General features: G+C 44.6%; 1 protein-coding gene across 3 annotated transcripts in view; it reads right to left on the reverse strand.

Moving 5' to 3' along the window:
• The window catches only part of PTPRQ (protein tyrosine phosphatase receptor type Q), a 451,882-nt gene that overhangs the window by 74,318 nt on the left and 357,133 nt on the right, over nucleotides 1–20,431 (reverse strand). For 2 of the 3 annotated variants that reach the window (XM_082257133.1, XM_082257132.1), the window contains exons 53-55: nucleotides 11,419–11,518; nucleotides 9,056–9,184; nucleotides 4,699–4,743 (exon numbers count right to left, since the gene is read on the reverse strand). In XM_082257133.1, the coding sequence (XP_082113259.1) occupies nucleotides 4,699–4,743; nucleotides 9,056–9,184; nucleotides 11,419–11,518 (274 nt within the window). The remainder of the gene's footprint in view (nucleotides 1–4,698; nucleotides 4,744–9,055; nucleotides 9,185–11,418; nucleotides 11,519–20,431) is intronic. The other variant, XM_082257134.1, reaches the window with a different exon arrangement.

Raw genomic sequence — 20,431 nt, forward strand, 5'->3', positions numbered from 1 at the left:
CTTTTGGCACCCACAAGCCCTCCAGAGCGGCAAGGTTGTTTCCTTTTCTCGCTTACTTTGAAAAAACTGTCGCTAAACAGTGGGGTTTTCCGAATCTCCCCCTTGTGATCCCTAAGCGTTTTGCTTTGTGGTACTCTTATGAGGACTCCCTGGTTAAAAAGTGGACTATCCCACCTGTGGACAGTGTGTGTGTGTGTGAAGAAAGCAACCATGATTCCGGTTGAGGATTCCCCAGCCTTTAAGGACCTGCCTGACAGAAAAGCAGAGGCTGTGGCCCGCCATATGTACACTGTGGCTGGTTCGGCACTTAGGCCAGTTTTTTTCTATTGCCCTGGTGTTCCAAACTCTCACCGAGTGGGACAAGCTTTTACGCAGGGACCTGGAGGGGAAGTGGCTTCCCCTGCCTTTGCTGACCTGGCGGACCAATTGGTCCAGGGGCTGCAGATTGTCTGTGATGCCTCTTTGGATGTGGCTCCTCTGATTGCAAGGCTGTCTGTCTCAGCAGTGGTCATTAGGTGTGTTATTTGGCTTAAATGCTGGTCTGCAGACCAGATTTCTAAGAAAGCCTTATCTGATCCCCCCATTCCTAGGAGATCGCCTGTTTGGAGCTTCCCTGGATAACGTCATTAAGGGTCTCACAGGGGGAAGTGTACCCTTCTTCCGCAGGCTAGTAAGTGGGGTAGGGGGATGTCTTCACTGATTTCTGGACCCCATGGACCTCCATGGTACAGGACAATTGGGTCCACAAAGTCATACGGTCTGGCACTTACGGGGTCTCTTTGGGGCAGTGCAAGACTTGCTGAGCTAAGGGGTGATTGTCCCAGTTCTTGGACATTTCAATATGTGTTGGTAACCATCGCTTCCTCCGCTTTGCCATGGGATAGGAGCATTATCAGTTTGTGGCATTTCCCAGCGCTTCCTCCGCTTTATTATTATTTATTTCAGGTTCTTATATAGCGCTGTCAATTTACGCAGCGCTTTATAAATACATTGCACATTCACATCAGTCCCTGCCCTCAAGGAGCTTACAATCTAAGGTGTGCCATGGGATAGGAGCATTATCAGTTTGTGGCGTTTCCCTTTGGTCTCGCCTCCGCTCCTCGGGTCTTCACAAAAGTGTCGGTCGCGGTGCATTGTTGCATCAGTGTTGTCGTACTGGGGTACCTGGACAATCTTCTGTTACGAGCGGAGTCTGGTAGACAACTTGGAGATTACTCTGTCGAGGGAGTTTGGTTGGATTCTGAAACCTTCAGAAGTTCTGCCCACCAATCTGGATTATCTGGGGCTGACTCTGGACTCGGCCTTAGACAGAGTGTTCCTTCCTGTGGAAAAACTCCAGAAAACTGCAGGAAGCTATTCAACTTCTGTTGTCCAGCAGACAGTCATTCCTTCATACTTGCACGCAGGTGCTGGGCCTTATGGTGTCTGCCTTCAAGGCGGTTTCCATTTGCACAGTTCCACACAGGATCTATGCAAAGAGAGATTCTGATCAAATGGGACAAGAATTCACAGTCTATAGACAATGTCATGCGGCAGAGCCAGGGTATGAGAGGGCCCCTGATCTGGTGGCTTCATTCTCTGCCACTTCACCAGGGCAAATCCGTTCTCCACCTGTACTGGACGGTGGTCACCAGGGATGCCAGTCTGCCCAGGTGGGGAGGCGTCCTCTGAAAAGGTTCTGCTCAGGGGGTCTGGACACTGGAAAAGTCCTGACAGCCAATCAATGTACTGGAGCTCTGTCTGGATCATTGGGCGGATAGTCTTCAGGGGTGTCCGGTGCAAATTCAATCAGATAATGCCACGGCTGTGGCCTATGTCAATCACCAAGGGGGCACAAGAAGTGTCCTTGCGGCTCGGGAAGTACAAGGCATTCTAAGGTGGGCAGAACGTTTCATCCAGCTATCTCTGCTGTACACATTCTGGGGGTGGAAAATTGGCAGGCGGACTGCCTCAGTCAACAGGCGTTGTACCAGGGGGAATGGTCACTTATCCAGTAGTGTTTCATCAGTTGTGCCTCAGGTGGGTTACTCCTGAGGTGGATCTGTTGGCCTCTCATCTCAATAGGAAGGTGCAGAGGGGTGTGGCATGGTCTCGGGACCCTCTGGTGGATGCCACAGATGTGCTGGTGGCCCCGTAGGGTCAGTATTGTCTGATTTACACCTTTCCCTCTCTCAAGCTTCTGCCAAGTCTTCTGTGCAGGATCGAGGCAGAAGGGATTCCAGTTATCTTAGTGGTTTCAGACTGGCCTCGCCGGTCATGGTACGTCGCTCTGGTATGGCTGGTCACCGATGTTTCTTGGAGACTTCCTCTCAGGGAAGATCTGCTGTCCCAAGGGCCAATCTTCTATCCTGCTTTACAGTCACTGGCTTTACCGGCTTGCGGTTGAAAGTGAGGTGCTGAAAGTTACAGTGTTTGTCTGATTCCGTGATTCCTACGCTGTTAAAAGCTAGAAAATCTACCTCTAGGAAGATCTACCATTGTACATGGAAGTCATACATTGCATGGTATGAGTCTCTTGGGGTTCATCCTCGCTCCTTTTCGCTGGCTCGGACCTTGACCTTCCTTTAACGGGGGGGTTGAACAGCGCCTGGACTTGAGTACTATCAAGGGCCAGGTCTTGGCCTTGGCGGTCTTCTTTCAATGACCATTGGCCACACTTTCCTTGGTGCGTACTTTTATCCAGGAAGTTTGACACTTGGCTCCTCCAGTGCTGCCCTGGGACCTCAATTTGGGGCTTTCAGTCCTCCAGAAACCTCCTTCTGATATTCTTAGGGAGGTTCCCCTGCTTACGTTTACCCAGAAGGTGACCTTTTTCGTGGCAAATCACTTCTGCACGCAGGTTGTCGGAGTTGGCAGCATTGTCTTGTCATTCACCTTACTTGGTGGTTCACAGAAACAGAGTGGTTCTTCGTCCCTGTCCGTCGTTCTCTGATTTTCATTTGAATGAAGAAATCCTGTTGCCTTCCCTGTGTCCCAGGCCAAAACATCCTAAGGAATTTACCTTGCATTCCTTGGTTGTGGTTTTGGCAATTAGGGTGTACCTGGCAGCTACGGAGTCTTTTCGGAAGTCAGACTCCCTATTTGTGCTCATGGACGGACCTCAGGGGTTGTCCATTTCTGCTGCGACCATTTCCAGATGGATCAGACAGACGGTGTTTCAAGCCTATTCATTTAAGGGTCAGGTCCCTCCTTTTCCCTGTTACAGTGCACTCTACTAGGGCACTTAGTGCCTCCTGGGCCTTTCGTCATCAGGTGTCAGTGATGCAGGTTTACAAGGCGATTACCTGGTCATCTATGCACACCTTTACAAAATTTTATAAGATGGATGCGTTGACATCTGCGGATGCTTCATTTGGCCGCAAGGTTTTGCCGGCCGCTGTTTAGAGGACCTGGTCCTCTTTGAGGGTGTATTGTTTTTTTCAGGTGAGCTCCAGTTGTTCTTGACTGAGCTCTATGTTACATGGTTGACTATGGTTTAGCTTTGGGCAATTATTTTTATGCTGTTCCACCCCTCATGTTTAACACTGCTTTGGAATGTCCCAATGATTAGGAAGATCAGGAGCTGTGTCCATCAATGAAAGAAAAAATGGGATTCTCTGATGTTCATTGATAGACACAGCACCCACCCCTCTGTGGAGTTGGATTTCTTCTAACACTGCTTGTAACAAAACTGAGTGCCTATAGCTTAGAGTGGGCGTTTACCCCCTGGGACTGCCCATTACTCCTGTAAGGGGCAGTATAACCCAATGGCTAAGAAGATCAGGAGCTTTGTCCATCAATAAACGCCAGAGAAATTGATTTTATGGTAAGACCAAAATCCTATAAATGCTGTCAACCTCTGAGTTTTATGGGTGTCCACACACCAATTGTTCCTGTGTTCCTGCTTTTTTCCTCCTGTTTTATTCTCCATAATAAAAATAAAATGAATCAGACAGATTTGAACCCCTCAAAATGTTCATTGTGTGCATACCCAGGACCTGTGGAAAAGAAACCTTACCAGAGTTCCAGAGAAATCATAAATTGTTGTATTTTTAATTCATCAGCATCCATCGAAAACTTAAATATCAGTTATGAGTGAACAGACCCTTTAAAAACCACAAGATTATATCTCCTATTTTCCTATTCCTAGGCATTAGATTTGTTATTCCTGATTTTGCAAAATTTTGTTTAACTCAGAGCATCAAAATGTTTTTATGTATTGCATATGTATGTATTTCTTAAATTTTTACATCTATTGAAATAATCATAGTGACATTAATGCAAATATTAAAAGCTTTTAGATACAATATTCAATTTACAAAGCATTTGTAGGGTGGTAACAACTTGGCTTGTCTACTTCCTGCACATGTCTGTAGAGGCCATATGATATATACAGTAGTTTTGAAAGTACACCATGGGTACTGAACATTTAATACATAAGTAAGGTAACACAAAAGTTAAATGTTTAAAAAATAGTATATGGTTAATGCTCATCTGTATAAAATTGTGTAGTTTGTAGCCCGATTTAAACATAGATAAAGCATTTTTTCATTAATCAATGTGATTTGATGATACAATGTATGGTAGTGGTCCTTTTAACCATATACTACCAACAAGAAAGTCTTTTGTCCCCATCTGAGCTTAGAGGCCAGATGGAAATACAAGACCCTTTGGATACTGTGGACATAAGAGCAAAAAACCAATCCAATATTGACTTACTGAATGACATATATGTCCTTGCGTCTAAAGAAAAATGATGAATATCTGGAAGTAAAGATTCATTAATAATTATAAAATGAATTGGCAGTATAATAAACTATAGTGAAATACATTTACTTATATTTTTTTACATGTCCATGTATTTTTGTGAATACCAAGTTTGTCATCTTTCTAGCCTAAATTATTGCATTTTTTAAAAAAAATGGGCTACATGTTTTTAATTCGGAGACGGGTAGAACTGTAAACAGAACCAGTGCTGGCCTGATGTGCAGACAAAAAGGCGGTCACCTTGCCAGCTTCAATGGAAGAGGCAAAAGTAAATGCCTCCTAGTCAGTAGTAGACTGCTTTCTTGCAGTACAGAAATGGACTGTTAGTGACATGCTATACAAAAAACTGTGAACATGTCTTGCTTTTATTGCGCTGTTCATTGCCAGCTTCCATTATGTGCAAAAGAGCTTCTGCTGAGGCCCTAATCTGTCTCTTTGGACACCCCTAGACCTCAATGGGTGCTAGCTGAGCTAAAAAGACAATAAAATAGATATGTTTGCATTATTTCCCTACCTACTTCTACCTCTGCTAGGGCAGTTCAGTCTCTGCCCGCCTGCTGCCAGCCAGACTGCTAATCATACTGCATTCCCAGGAAAAGGGAAAGGAAAAAAACATAAAAATAAGTTTAGACTCTACCAATCCCCATGTGGAACGAGGGTCCTAAAAAAATATATATTATATATATATAGTCTAAACCAATGCACAATTATAAACAAACTTTATTAGTAAAAAATGTACTTTAGGCTTAGGTTTAGGTTTAGGGTTTATACATATATTTTTTTTGGGACCCTCATCCTACATGGGGATTGGTAGAGTCTAAACTGTTTTTTATGTTTTTTTTCCTTTCCTAAATGACTCTGCTAGTGACTCCTATCCCCCCTTGGTTATAATCTCTTGCCATATTTCTTTAATAGATTTTGTATATCCAAGGGAGGGATTTGCATTTGTTTTGTTTTGCTGTGGTATACACGGGAAAGGGCAAAAAGTGGAAGGTTGAAGGGATACATGCCTCTATGTGGTGGTAAATATGAAGGTTGTGTCAAGAAAGGGAGTCCATAGGGTAAAAAATATGCCAGGAACTGCACAAAATGATAGGGGAGGCGTACACTTTGGTAATTTCACCTTGAATGCTAGTCCTGCCACAGACCAGAACAGTGCCTTTGTCTATATTAAAAAACATTTTTCATGTAACTCCAATTCAGGGTGCCCATTAGATTGAGTAATGTCTCTGAACTTTTTTCAGTATCACAAACATTTTTATGCGTAAAAAACATTTTATGTGTAATCCTAGGGCAGTGATGGTGAACCTTGGCACCCCATATGTTTTGGAACTACATTTCCCATTTTTCATGGAAAAAATAGTTCCAAAACATCTGGGGTGCCAAGGTTCACCATCACTGGCCTAGGATTTAAATGAATAGCGCAGACCTTATTGCCTTTCAAAGTAAATCCAGTCCTTGGACTAAACATTTTACTTTTCCTTTAAACCTGAAAAAGCATTGATTTACAAATATTGTCTGTAGTAATCCATGATCCATGCGAGCTGAGAAAATGAAATATACTGGGGGAAAAGGCATATCTTTACTTCCTGTAGACCTATCAAGGAAACAATAAAACCAAAAAACTAAAGGAAAGTTCTGTAACATTCAGACATCTGAAAATGTAATCTTTGAAATGAAATGGGTAATAAAGGGTTTTCTAATGTTTTATTAAGTTACATATAGACTTTGTCACGGGTGTGTGTTGGGTTCATTAAGTATGCCAGTGTTTGTTTATAATGATGCAGAAACATCCCTGGCAATTATCCTTGGGTGTCCATCAGCTAGGTTACTACATTACTGGTCGATTGCCATTATTTTCTAAAAAATAAGGTAGGATTATGGGTCTGCACAGTGCATAGACAAGGCAAGTGCAATTAAGGCTTAATTAGAACATTTGTGTATTGATTTGGTGTGCAAAACGACTTGACAGCTGCATAACTTCCTCTCCTGTCTGTTAGACAGATACACTGCTGCAAATGTCATGAAGAAAAAAAACTTCTAGGTATGGAGAAAATCTAATTGTTTCCTCTTCCAGTTCACAATTCAATGTATAGAGCTGAGTGACCTATTGCCAAACCCTGCCACATGAGGGGTGTGGGAGGCATGTCTATGCATATGCAAATATTGTCTTTTGGAAAAGTAACTATTTGCAAAGAAATGTTGAGAGCTTTAATGAAAGATTAGCAGCACACTGGAGGGTGGCTGCTATGCAGCTATGGGGTTACTTTGTATTGTGTGACCCTGCAATAAGTTTATTTTAAAGTAGAACTAAACATTTGTTTTTTCGTTTTGAATAAAGTTTAGAGAATATAGAAAACTAAGTAGGTTTTCTTTGCTGTCTGTGTCCTCATTAGCAGATTTATTTATTTATTTGTCCTAAGACCAGTGCCACCGAGGGTGAAAGTAAAAGAAAAGAGTTGTTATAAGAACAAGAATAGAGGTAAAACTCTTCAATAGGGACACTACCTCTGGTGACCCAGGTGGCAACCGTGGTTTTTCCATTACTTTGGAGGTATTTCCTCTCACTTCCTGTTGCAGTTATGGGGAAGTGAAGAGAAATCTCCACAATGGGACACAGATGGCTATAAAAACCTGACAGGGTTGATAAAAATCCATTGGTCTAAAATACAAAAAAAGTAATTAGGCCTTAGTTCTACCTAAATTTAGAAAAGGTGTTTTTACACATCTAAAGTGTTAATAAGTTGATAAACAAATGTTTAAGCATTTCAGTACAGTTCTGAAAATGTACAATTTTAAGTGAACAGAATTTATAGTCTGTTTTTGAAAATCTGTTAAAAAAAATGTCATACATATAAGTATGTACAGCATGTTTTATGTATAGTGTGGTCTTTTATGTTTACACACAGTACTGGAAAACACTTAGTAGCCCACCAAGTTCTTGTTCTTGTAAGTGTACACAGTGTCATTCCTCAACATTAACCCCGCTTAGTCAGATCTATTAGAAGTCAATGATTCAGCACCTTGGGGCACTGGAAATGACCTTTTCAATAGGTGGTCATGAAGCAGGACTAATATGTAAAGTTGAAAGTTCTTTAACAGCATTTAATGTGTCACCTAAAACTTTTTAAAGCTTATTGGTCAGAGTCAACCTTTACTATCATCATCTTAGATGTCCCTCCATGTACTGAAAAATTCAAAAGCACTATGTAGTATGTGTATTCATTGGAGGTGACTTTAATAAAATTAAATGCTGCATAGTGTTCAACATAGACTTTGTTTCAAATGATTACATTTGTTCAGGGAACAGTCTGTGTGTAAAATACTACCTACCTGGTGTCACACTGGAGTTCCTCCGCCATCTACCCACACTACATATGGCTACTGCCTGTCAAAATTTTGTGTTTCATCCATTGACTTCAGCTAACAACCCTCCAAAATCAATACAAACAACAGCATGATTGAGTTTATTAACATGTATTACTATTTATAGCATGTAAGTATAATTTTTCACTAAGATGCCACATTAACCTAAAAATTACCTTTAAAATAAATGAATGGTTATTAATGGACATTTTTTTTAAAGGCTGGTACACACTATGAGAAAATCAGGTGAACAATCGTCTGATTTTTCTCGTTTTTTTCCCAGAAAATCAGGACCGAGGAAGAAAATCTCATACGACAAAGGTTTTTTTTTTTTTTTGTTCTTTATTGTTTTGATCACGTGCAGTCTTTTGTTTCTGATTTTTCTCTTATGAAAATCGTACAAAAATGAAACGCATTACACAAAAATTGTTTGTTCTGTTCACCTACGAGAAAAACTTTGGGGTTTGTCCCTTCGGAAATTTTCATTTGCAAAGTTTGAATAGGATGTCGAAAGTTGTGTACCGACGATATGAAAATCGAATGATTGTGCCTTGTACAGAATTTTTCTTCTGATTTTCTCACAGTGTATACCCCGTTAAGAGTATTCTTCTTTTTTAATGCAGTCAGTGGATTTGCATAGTTAACAATCTGTAACCAAACCATGCAGGCTGCTATAACTAAATTAAAATACATTTATTCAAAAAAGATTTACAGTGGGGATCAAGGGAAGTTCAATATTTGTCACAAAAGGACTGCGGAAAAAGAACGATACCTCTCAATTGTAAATCTGAGTGTCTGAAAGACACAGGTCAGCCTTTGAAAGAGGATATCACTGACCTGTATAAATAAGAGGAGGACAAACACTTCCAAACAAGTAAAGGTCATGGTGGGGTCATGGCTGATGACCTGTTGGACTACTGTTTTGTCAAATGAGTATGCTTACCGTGTTAATCTCTCATCCTTAAGCTCCAAGTCTGCCACTGTGATGAACTGGTCAAGCTTGAATTTTGTATCAACTATTTCAGCATCTCGTGGTGAATATGTACCACCTTCTTTTTGTTTCTGTCGAATTCTAAAAAAATATACACAGTTTGTTTTCTACGCCTATATGAAATTTTCTAAAATATATATTGCTAATGAGACAGCGTGTTGTCTATGGCTTGAACACACGAGTATGCTGGTTAAAGTATTTCCTAATATTAAAAGCAGACGTGTCACAACCTTAATTATACATTTATTCTTTATGTGCCATGCCATTAATTATTCAGCAAAGTAGAATTATTTCTTAAAATGTTTCAACATTGCCTAACAATCGCATGAGTATATACAGTGTATTTAAACATGACCCAATCTTTTCACAACTGAATTAATGCAACATCCATCTGAATACTTCATTACGTTGATCATACAGCATTACAGTCATACTTTGACCCTTTCACACTGAGATCACATTTAAAATTCTTTAAAATACATATTAAAATATCTCTCGAGCTTTGATCAAATAAATTGTAGTATTGTTACATTTGCATACAAATAATTCTATTTTACAACTATACAAACTACCTTTTAGAATAATATAATTATTTATAAATCTTATAGTATGACTAAAGACAAAACTTTTTTTTAGTTTTGCATAGAGTGGAGATGGATTAGAATGCTTATAATTTGTCTGTGCCTCCATTAACCACTTAAGCCCCGGAAGATTTTACCCCCTTCCTGACCAGGGGGTATTTTGCGATTCGGCACTGCGTGACTTTAACGGACAATTGCGCGGTCGTGCGACGCTGTACCTAAACAAATTTGGCGTCCTTTTTTTCCCACAAACAGAGCTTTCTTTTGGTGGTATTTGATCACCTGTGTGATTTTTTGATCACGCGCTATAAACAAAAAAAGAGCGTCAATTTTGCAAAAATAGCAATATTTTTCACATTTTTTTATATGAAATTCCCCCCAAAAAAAATGTAAAAATCAAAATTTTTTAACATTTTCGGCCAATTTGTTTTATGCTACCTATGTTTGGTAAAAAAAATCACAATAAGCGTATTTTGATTGGTTTGCGCAAAAGTTATTGCGTTTACTAACAAAGGGAAAGATTTTTGTCATTTTTGTTGTTTTTTTTTTAACGCGTAATGGCGGCGATCTGCGATTTTTTTTGCGGTACTGTGACATTGCGGCGGACAGATCGGACCCTTGACTGACATTTTTGACACTTTTGGGGTTACCAGTGACATTTCTACAGTAATCAGTGCTATACATATGCACTGTTACTGTAAAAATACACTGGTAGTGAAGGGGTTAACTTTATTAGAGAAGGAGGGGCTGTGTGTGTCCCTAGGGGCGTGCTTTCTACTGTGATTGGCTGTGGCTTCAGATGTATGAAAAGTGATCGACGGTTCTACGTAGTAGAACCGTATGATCAGCCTTCATACACCGGAGAGAATGACAGGTGGCTTGTTTACACAAGCTGCCTGACTTTCTCCCTCTCCCCCGCTGGTCACACGCGCGGGGGGGTCCGTGACCACGCGGGAGCGGGAGCGCGCCTCCGGGGGCGCGCGCTCGCTCCCTAGACCCTCACAAGCTAGTGACGTAGCCCTACGTCACTTTGCCTGTGAGGGGCTGACTGCCGACGTAGATCGGCGTTAGGCAGTTGGCAAGTGGTTAAGGAGATTCACCATCTTGTCCTGTTATCATTGAAAGTGAAAGTAAAAGAAAATCTCAAATTTTGGGTTGTCCCCAGTAAAGTAATAGAGGGGACATTTTCCAATAGGGACACTAGTTCTGGTGACCATGGGGGGTCCCCAAGGAATTCCCTTCCTTTGCCATGAGAATAGTAATAGAGGGGAAACCTTTCAATGGGGACACTACCTCTGGTGACCCAGGTGGCCACCAGGGATTTCCATTACTTTGGAGATATATCCTTTCCTGTTTGGCTTTGGGACAGGAAGTGAAGGGAAATCTCAGCAATGGGACACAGATGGCAAAAAAAAGATCTGACAGGGGTTATAACCCTACTTTGCTCTATCCAAAAAAGAACAAAAAAAGTTTTGCCTATAGTTTTACTTTACTTTAACATTTGTTGTTGATATGCTTATTAAATTAGGTTTTATTGAAATCGCTTTGTAACCTTTGTTTTATAATGAACACTGGGTAGAGTAACAGAACACTGTCTTTATTTCATTCTGTGTATAACTAATAAAACAATATTTTATTACCTAACTATAGCAGAATAAAAAAGACCTCTAACTGGTAATTATTTACATGAAGATAACATAATCAATGTACAGTGAAATGAAAAGAAGATCTTACCTTGCAAAGGCATAGATAGCAGCTACGAGAAGGATAACAGAAAGCACACAAAGGGTAACAGATAAGATAATTTCGACAGCTCTTTCTGATAGTCCATCGGCTGGAAAAAAAAAAAAGGTGAAAATTAAAGGTAATTTTAGATGAAATCTGGTTTATGACCAAACAATTAAAGTTTTTACATACAGAATTGAGTTGATTAGTAAATGAAAACAAATGTTTATCTAGGCGTACCCTGAGATCCAGATAGCTAGAGATATATTTTCATTGCAATAATGTCCATATTATCCACTTACCGCAAAGTGACGTAGGGCTACGTCGACAAACTTTGCGGTGTTATACTGGGGTGATGCCTCTAGCTAGAGACACCATCCCAGTACTGTGGTTTAGAGCAGGTGGTCGGCTTTCCTTCGGTAACGACCGATGCGTTACCTGGGTGAGTGGGAGGGGACGTCCCCCCCTCCCGCCGCCTTCCGCGGCTTTGCCCGGGTCTCTCGTCCCACCGGGAGACCCGAGCACCCAGCCGGCGTGTCCGCTGGATGGATGGAGTGCCGATCACAGCCGGAAGTGGCTTCGATCGGGTCTCCGATGACGTAACCCGGAGGCGGCATCCATGACGTCACGTCCGGGTTACTCTGCTGCAAAAGGCGTCAGATTTAAAGAATGAGTGTATTCAAAAATGCAGTTTTCAGCATTTTGAATACATGAAGAGTACCTGTCACTGCATATTGGTGTCACAAGGGATGTTTACATTGCTTGTGACAGCAATAAAAGTGATCAGATTTTTTATTTTTTTTAATACCTGTGATAAAGTTTAAAAAAAAAAAAAATAAATAAATAGGAAAAAAAAAATGTAGCCGCCCCCGTCACCGTTAGCTCGCGCACGAAAGAAAACGTATACGGAAGTCGAGCTGCGAATGAAATCGCCGTTCAAACCACACATGTGAGGTATCGCCGTGATTGCCAGAGCGTGAGCAATAGTTTAAAATAAAGAGCTACACTCTAACTCTAAACTGGTAACCATTAAAAAAATTTAAAGCGTCGCCAATTGAGATTTCTATTGACCTTAGTTTGTCGCCATTCCACGAGTGTGCGCAATTTTAAACCATAACATATTGGGTATCTATTTCCTTGGCGTGACATCATCTTTCACAATATAGAAAAAAAAATGGGCTAACTTTATTGTTTAGTTTTTTTTAAATGCAGTGAAATGTGATTTTTCGTAATTTTTCCAAAAAAATGGCGTTTTAAAGGCCGCTGCGCAAATACCGCGTGACAAAAAATATTGCAATGACCGCCATTTTATTCTCCAGAGTCTTTGCTAAAAAAATATATATAATGTTTGGGGGTTCTAAGTAGTTTTCTAGGAAACAATACTGATTTTAACTTGTAAACAAAAAGTGTCAGAAATTGGCCTGGGGCTTAAGTGGTTATACTAGGTGGGTGAGATATGTACAGTCAATATGTAGTCCTGTTATCATCTAGTAAGGTTTGTAGCATGTGCCTAACTTATACTGTTTTGTTTTGGGGATGCAAAATAATTTTTACTCAAAAATACAAGCAAATCAGTAGGCTCCCCCTGTAATGTGTGTCTGTTAGGTTTGATGGCACCCTTTTGCTGTCAACACACTCCATTCCCAGTTGACGCCTGCCAGAAGGGGAAACGCGTTGGAAGGAGTAGCAAGCTCCCATCGCTCTGCGCGGTCCGCACTGCAGGCAGCCGTGCTTGCTATCATCGTGGTTTTACTGCTTTCTGTTGATGATCTGGATGTAAGTGCAATATTTTTAATAAAATATGTTTTTTAAAAAGTTAATGCACTATTAGTCCCCCCTTTTGTTTTCGCCTATGTTCCATGACATTTATGGAGTCTAATAGTGGGTCCTACTTTACTGTTGGTCTGGAGGAGTGAGCGGAAGGGGTTCAACACTGTGTATCGGGATATCTGGTTATTCATGCTGTTTATCCGCAGCCATCTGGTAAGCGGCCATCACTTTACTTCTTAGTCTGTGTGGATACGGGAGCACCTGAAGCAATTTACTTGATAGAATCACTCTTTTTCACTGGCAGTGAAATCTCTTTATACACCGGACTGAATTTTTTATTTTCCTTTTTTAACACTGTTTCTTTTTACAGTTTCAGCTGAGGATATGTATCTAAATGTTTCACATTTAATTGTATCTGCAAGGATTACGTGTTTTTATTGTGACACAGTATGTATTCATCATTTTTGAACTCATCTTTTGTATTCACATAAGTGTGCGGCCGCAGGCCGGTATTTGTGGGAGGAGCTAGCGGGCTTTATAGCGCCGCCCCTCCCCTTGACCGGCCTGCTGCCTCGGATCGTCACTCGGCTTGGTCAGGTGTTCTGGGTGATCACCTGACGTCGGCCGAATACCGCCTCCTCGTGGACCGGACGTCCGGTCGGGTGCTGTACCAGGAAGCGCTGCGTGTGGCGCGGATCTCGGCTGTTCCTGAGCAACCTCTGACGGTGCTGTGTCTCACCCTCCGCTGCCATCCAGCCCAGCCTCTCTGCCGTGTCTACCAGCTTCGCCGCTGCGTCTCCTGCTGTTCAGTAGGGGATCAGGTACTTGTCATCATGGGGGGGGGAGGGGGGGAGGAGGCATCTTCCTGCACACACTGCCTGCCTCTGTGGGCCACGGCTATTTTTTCACACTCAGTCCTGCACACACTGCCTGCCTTCCAGAAGGCCACGGCTACCCCTGTACACAGGCTCGTGCACACACTGCCTGCCTTCCAGAAAGGCCACGGCTACCCCCGTACACAGGCTCTTGCACACACTGCCTGCCTTTCTAGGCCACGGCTACCTGTTTTATGTTCTCCTGCTCTTATCGGCCTCTGTCAGGTTGGGTACATCATCCCTTGTTCCCCTGCTTGTCCCTGCTTGTCCATGGCTGCCTTGGTTGGGGGGGGGGGTCGCCCGGCCTTTTCAGAGGGAGGGGGCGGGGGGGGTTTTGGTACCTAAGGGTTGGTGGGGGGGGGTCTCTTTGCATTGTGGGTATGTGTGGTTTTCCATTCCGGGTACAGGTATGTATCTCTAGTGGGGGGTCACGCACCCCCCCCCTTTTTTGACCGTTTGCCTTTTTCCCTTCAGGTTCTCTCCATGTCTTTCAATGCCGGCACCAGGTACTACTTCAGGTTCAGGTCCCTTCATGTACCTCACGGCTCAGCTTATTTAATTTTCACAGACGCTTCTCTAGGCATCGCCCGTAGTCACTTAAACCTGGTCTGTCACTTGGCCCCACACTCTTAGTCACCTTGTCTGGCTGCCCGGTGGCCACCCCCTTTTATGTACACTTCAGGCCCGTATACTCCTCATGTTATTCACCTGCGGTTGTTTTTTTGGGTTCCTGTGCTCCGTCACGGCTTCATCACCTCTGTGCACTTACCGCTCTTCATGTCGTCTGTCCTTCTCGTTACTCTGTTGTGGCTCTCCAGCTGTGTTGTTCTGTCATGTTTTGCCCCCTCCTCCCTGGTAGGGCTAGTCTACTGGCTGTTAGGGTTTCAGGTGCTGGCCCTAGTCCCCCCCCCCCCTTCATAGCCGGTCCCGCGAGGCCAACCCCCCAATCTCGTCGGAGATTATTTCGCCCCACGGGCCAAACCAAAGCTAGCGCCTCGCTCCACCCTTCTCATGGGGTTTATAGTTAGGGCCTCACCTGTCACGGCCACACGTTTTGATTCTTTTACTGTCACCGAGAGGCCATCTTTCCCGCCATCACGTCAGTGGCTCACGCCCCTCGCCCAAATCATAGGTAGAGCCTCTCTCCGGCCGCTTGGCATCTAGCAGGGCCTCACCTGTCACGGGGTAGTTAAGTTTTTCGCCTCTGGGCTCTAGCTAGCCAGCCAGTGGTTCTCCTATACGTTTCGGTCGTTAATCGGCCTTGGGCGTTCTACTTTTTCTGTTTCCTTCTACAGCGGGCCTCAAGGAGCCACCCTGGAAGATGGATTTTCCTCCCCCTCCACGCCAGCCAGGATCGGCACCCCTGTCAGGTCCGGTACCCCCAGGGGTCGTCGGGTTCCTTCTCCGCTGGGCTCTTACGGGTCTTGGACTATTCCGAAGATCTTAGCGGTCCTACGCCAGAAGGGTATCTCGTTCCCGGCCACTGCAAGGAAAGCGGAGCTGTTCAGATTGATGATGGAACATCCAGAAGATCCGGGACTGGGCACCAGCTCTCAGGGCTGTTCGTCTGCCATACAAGGAACCCTGGACTCCATCCTATCTTCCCTACAGTCCATCGGCAATAGACTGACTAAGTTGGAGGACGCCAGTCCGGCTCAAGGGGGTCCCCCTCCTTCCTTGCCGGTCCCGACCCCAGTTCCCGCTAGTGATCAGGGTAGGCCCCCAGTTCCCATCTTGCCTTCTTCCACGGTTTCTCCTATTATCACCCCGGCCCACTTGGTCCCCGCGGCTCTCCGCAAGGATATCTTGGAGGGGAAGGATGTCAACCTAGTGGCTCTCCTCATTGCCTCCCAGGACATGGTCGAAAGTAAGGTCTACAATTACGGTGATTTGTCCGTAGTCATGAAGGCCAGGGACCCCAGGCTTAATAAGAAGCTCACTATCCCCGAGTTTGTCCTGGCCTTCGGCATCTACAGGGACGTTTTGTGTTCCGTTTACCCGCAGCGACGGGAAGAGTTAGATCTTTACTTGCATAAGATAGTGGATTTAGGGCACAAATACGGGGGCTTTACCTTCTTCGACTTTCATAAGTCGGTCTCGGCCAAGGCGGCGGCAGCCTTGGCTCAATTCAATGTTCGTGTGGATTGGAGTCTACTGGATACCGAGCTCTTCTGCAGGCACTTCGCAGGCTTGGCACCTCCCTCCTGTGCCACATGCTCCTCCACTTCACATTCTGCCAGCCTTTGCCCCATGGAGGCTGTATCCTCCCCGGCCGGGGTCCCAGGGGGGGGTGCTGGCAGGTCAGAGCAGCGTGGCCTTAGGGATAAGCTGGGTCGTCCCATAGTGTTCTTAGGTAAAGCCCAGGTTTGCAATAATTTCAATGGGGGGGCGTGCAGCTTCAGTGCTTGCAGGCTGCTCCATGTCTGCTCCATCTGTTTCAGGGCTCACACGAAATCCATGTGTCCATCCAAGATGTACCCTAAGCAATGACTAACCGGGGTCAAGGTCGAGGTGCTGGAGTTTTACCTGCAGGCTCATCCGTCTCCACACCTGGTGGAGTATCTGATTCAGGGGTTCTTGGGTGGGTTCCACACGGGGCTGGTGTCTCTTCCCACGGGGACTCTGGAATGTCCCAATTTACTGTCGGCCACGGAGGACCCGGAGTCGGTAGATCTTCTACTTGAGAAGGAAGTGCAGGAGGGGTTCATGTTAGGCCCCTTCCCGGCCCCCCCCTTCTCCTCTTGGCGTACCAACCCGATCGGTATTGCCACAAGCAAATTCACCAATAAAAAACGCTTGATTATCGACATGTCGGCTCCTCATTCTTCCACCAACCCCAGCCTTAATTCCCTTATTCCTTCGGCCGAGTTCTCACTCCACTATGCTACCGTGGACAATGCCATCCAGGCCATTTTAGGGGCTGGCAGGGCTGCCTGGCTCAGTAAAACGGATATTGCCAATGCCTTCAAGCTGCTGCCTATTCACCCCTCCTTATGGCACATCCACGGTGTTAAGTGGAGGGAGAAATATTATTTCGCTTCCAGGCTGACTTTTGGGTCTAAAAGCAGCCCCAAGATTTTTGATACCTTTGCTGAGACGCTCTGCTGGCTCCTTCTGAATGTCTCCAGGTGCCCCTCGGTGTTGCACTACCTTGATGATTTTTTGTTGGTCGAGGATAGCAACTGCACGCCGGTCAGTCTAAATAGTACCTTGGCCTTATTTTCCACCTTAGGGGTTCCCCTGTCACCAGGCAAAACGGTCGGCCCGGTCACCAGGCTGGATTTCTTGGGGATTACCCTGGATTCTGTCTCCATGCAGTCCAGCCTCCCTGTGGACAAACTTGAACGTATTCGTGGGGTGGTAGGCAGGTTCCTGGAACTAGGGACTTTCTCCAGGAAGGAGTTGCAGTCCTTGATCGGGTCATTAAATTTTGCCATGCGTATCATCCCCCAGGGCAGGTCCTTTATCTCTCGGTTGCTGCGGCTGTTGCCAGGTCTTCCGGAGGGTGTCATCTCCCACCTGGATCCCCCTGCCAGGGCGGACCTGGGTATGTGGGTTGAGTTCCTGGAAAGCTGGAACGGTATCTCCATGTTCATCCCGCCCATCTCTGCCCAGTCCCCTGTGTTTTGGACGGATGCGGCCGCCAGTACCGGGTTCGCAGCCATCTTCGGGGACTCATGGTTCAGGGATAGTTGGCCGGCTGAGTCTCTAGCCTTACCTGCTTTCCGGGAGACCTCAGCGCTGTTCGAATTATACCCTATTGTGGCAGCTGCTGTCACCTGGGGTAGGTACTGGTCAGGGAAGGCAGTCAAATGTTTCAGTGATAACATGGCTGCTTGTGATATCATCAACAAAGGCCGTTCATCGTCCCTGACTATTATGAGGCTGATCCGCAGGCTGACCTTGGTAGCTGCCACTTACCAGTTTTTTCTTTTCTGTGAGCACATTCCGGGTCATACCAACTTAGCCGCTGACGCTCTTTCCCGCTCCAAATTGCAGGTTTTCTTCACTCTCCACCCGACGGCCGACAGATGTCCCACGCGGACCCCGGAGTTCAAGGATCTGCTCCTGGACTAGCCCGCATCATGGCGCATGGACGGGAGTTGGCCCGTATGGCTCTGTCATCCAACACCAGGAAGGCTTATGACCGAGCCTTGGCCGTCTTCCAAAGGTTTTTAGTGGAATTTGGGTTGGATGACCAGTCAGTGCAGACCATGGTCGCCTTCGCTGCTTTTTGCCACCTCCAACTCAAGCTATCTGTCAGTACTATTAAACCATATCTGGCGGGTGTTCAACACCACATTCTGACGCACCATCCAAACTCCTTGCCTTTCCTCCGGGCGTATCCTCTGAAGAGCCTCCTGAAGGGCATTGGCAGGTTGGATCACCATTCCCCCATCAGGCGGCTGCCGATAGATGGAGAGAAATTCAGGACCCTCTCCAACTTACTGGACACGTCGCCCTTTGAGCCATACACGAATGCTGTGGTCAAAGCGGCAATGTATCTGGCTTTCTACGGTTTTCTCAGACCCGGGGAGTTTTCGGTAGCTTCCGCAGCTGAGGGGCGTTTGTGTCTCCTCAAGCGAGATCTCGTCAAATGGGGGGATCATTATGTTTTGACTCTGCAGAGCACCAAGACCAGGCAGGTGGGCCACCCCGTTACCATCCCGTTTTACCCGTCTGGGAATCTTTGGTGCCCGGTCAGAGTGTTGGATATTTTCGTGGCTCAGACCCTGAGCAGTCCCAGCCATGCACCGCTCTTTGCGCTCCTGGACGTTCCCCTCACTACGTCCAAATTCATTTTTTACATACGCTCTCTTTGCATCAGACTGGGGTGGGACCCGGCAGCGCACTCTGGCCATTCCTTCCGGATAGGAGCGGCTACGGCTGCTTCAGGGAATAATACGCCAGGCCATATCATTAAAAGGCTTGGTAGGTGGGAGTCGGACGCCTTCCAAGTGTATATACCGCACCCAGAGAAGGAATTGAGATTGGCTTTTCGCAAGCTTGTGTCCTAGATATTTTGAATAAAGTGTGTTGTTTTGCTTACTCTTTTGCCCTCTTTATTTACAGGCTACCCCCCTTACGTCGGTTCAGGCACACCACACCGACTGTCCTTACCAGGGGGTGACGTCTTTTAGTATTGACCACAAGTGTGCGGCCGCAGGCCGGTATTTGTGGGAGGAGCTAGCGGGCTTTATAGCGCCGCCCCTCCCCTTGACCGGCCTGCTGCCTCGGATCGTCACCCCACCCTCCTTCACCCTTTTTTCTCTACCTCTTTCCCTTGGGGGTGCCCTCTTTATTTACAGGCTACCCCCCTTACGTCGGTTCAGGCACACCACACCGACTGTCCTTACCAGGGGGTGACGTCTTTTAGTATTGACCACAAGAACTAGGATAGCGCACTATCATTACCATTTTTTCACTAAATGAAAACAAATGTTTATCTAGGCGTACCCTGTGTTGCAGATAGCTAGAGATACCTTTTTCTTGCAATATTGCCCATATTATACTAGGTGGGTCAGAGTACACTCTTACATGGTGTACAGTCAAATTTGTAGTCAATTTTTCGTCTAGTAAGGTTTGTAGCATGTGCCTAACTTATACTGTTTGGTTTTGGGGATGCAAAATTATTTTTACTCAAAAATACAAGCAAATCAGTAGCCTCCCCCTGTAATGTGTGTCTGTTAGGTTTGATGGCACCCTTTTGCTGTCACAACTTGCCTGCTGTCACCAGGAATGAACACAGATTATATGATGTCTATGGGTTTGAACATCCAGACATGGATTTTGTTCACTGCTAATTGACGTAATTAAAATGTAGCTGCTAGCATTGCTAATTGGCTTCATTAAGATTCATGTGCACACTGAAGTAGCAGAACATTAGAAAAAAAAAATTGAATTCAGGAAATGAAATCATTGAAACAAATGTTGCATTTTTATATTGCACATTTCCATGTTTCTCTGTGCATAGTCCTAATTTGTGCATTTATATCTCTACTTAAGCCAATAAACATCTTTATTATGTGTAAAGATCTCAGCTTTGGTTTAAAAAGTAATGCAGACTTTGTGCAAGTGCCAACCTGCATCTTTACCCAGTAGTTGAACTGGCATTTACATGCATTAGCAATGATGCATGTCTGTGTACAAAGGACCATAGAAATTTACAAAGTGATATACATAATAAGGATAAACCTAAGTTTGTACATACATTGTACCAGGTTAAATGTTTACTAAATGAACAAATTCCCAAGAACTCCATAGCACATTAATAAAAAGCATATTTTAATATCAGATAAATAAGATAAAGTATTAGGCTGATAAATAATAGGTGTTAAGAAATAAGTTAAAAATTCAACCAATATATCTGTTTGGTA

Source organism: Pelophylax lessonae (genome assembly GCF_965119305.1).
Source record: "Pelophylax lessonae genome assembly, chromosome: 4".
Lineage (NCBI taxonomy): Eukaryota > Metazoa > Chordata > Amphibia > Anura > Ranidae > Pelophylax > Pelophylax lessonae.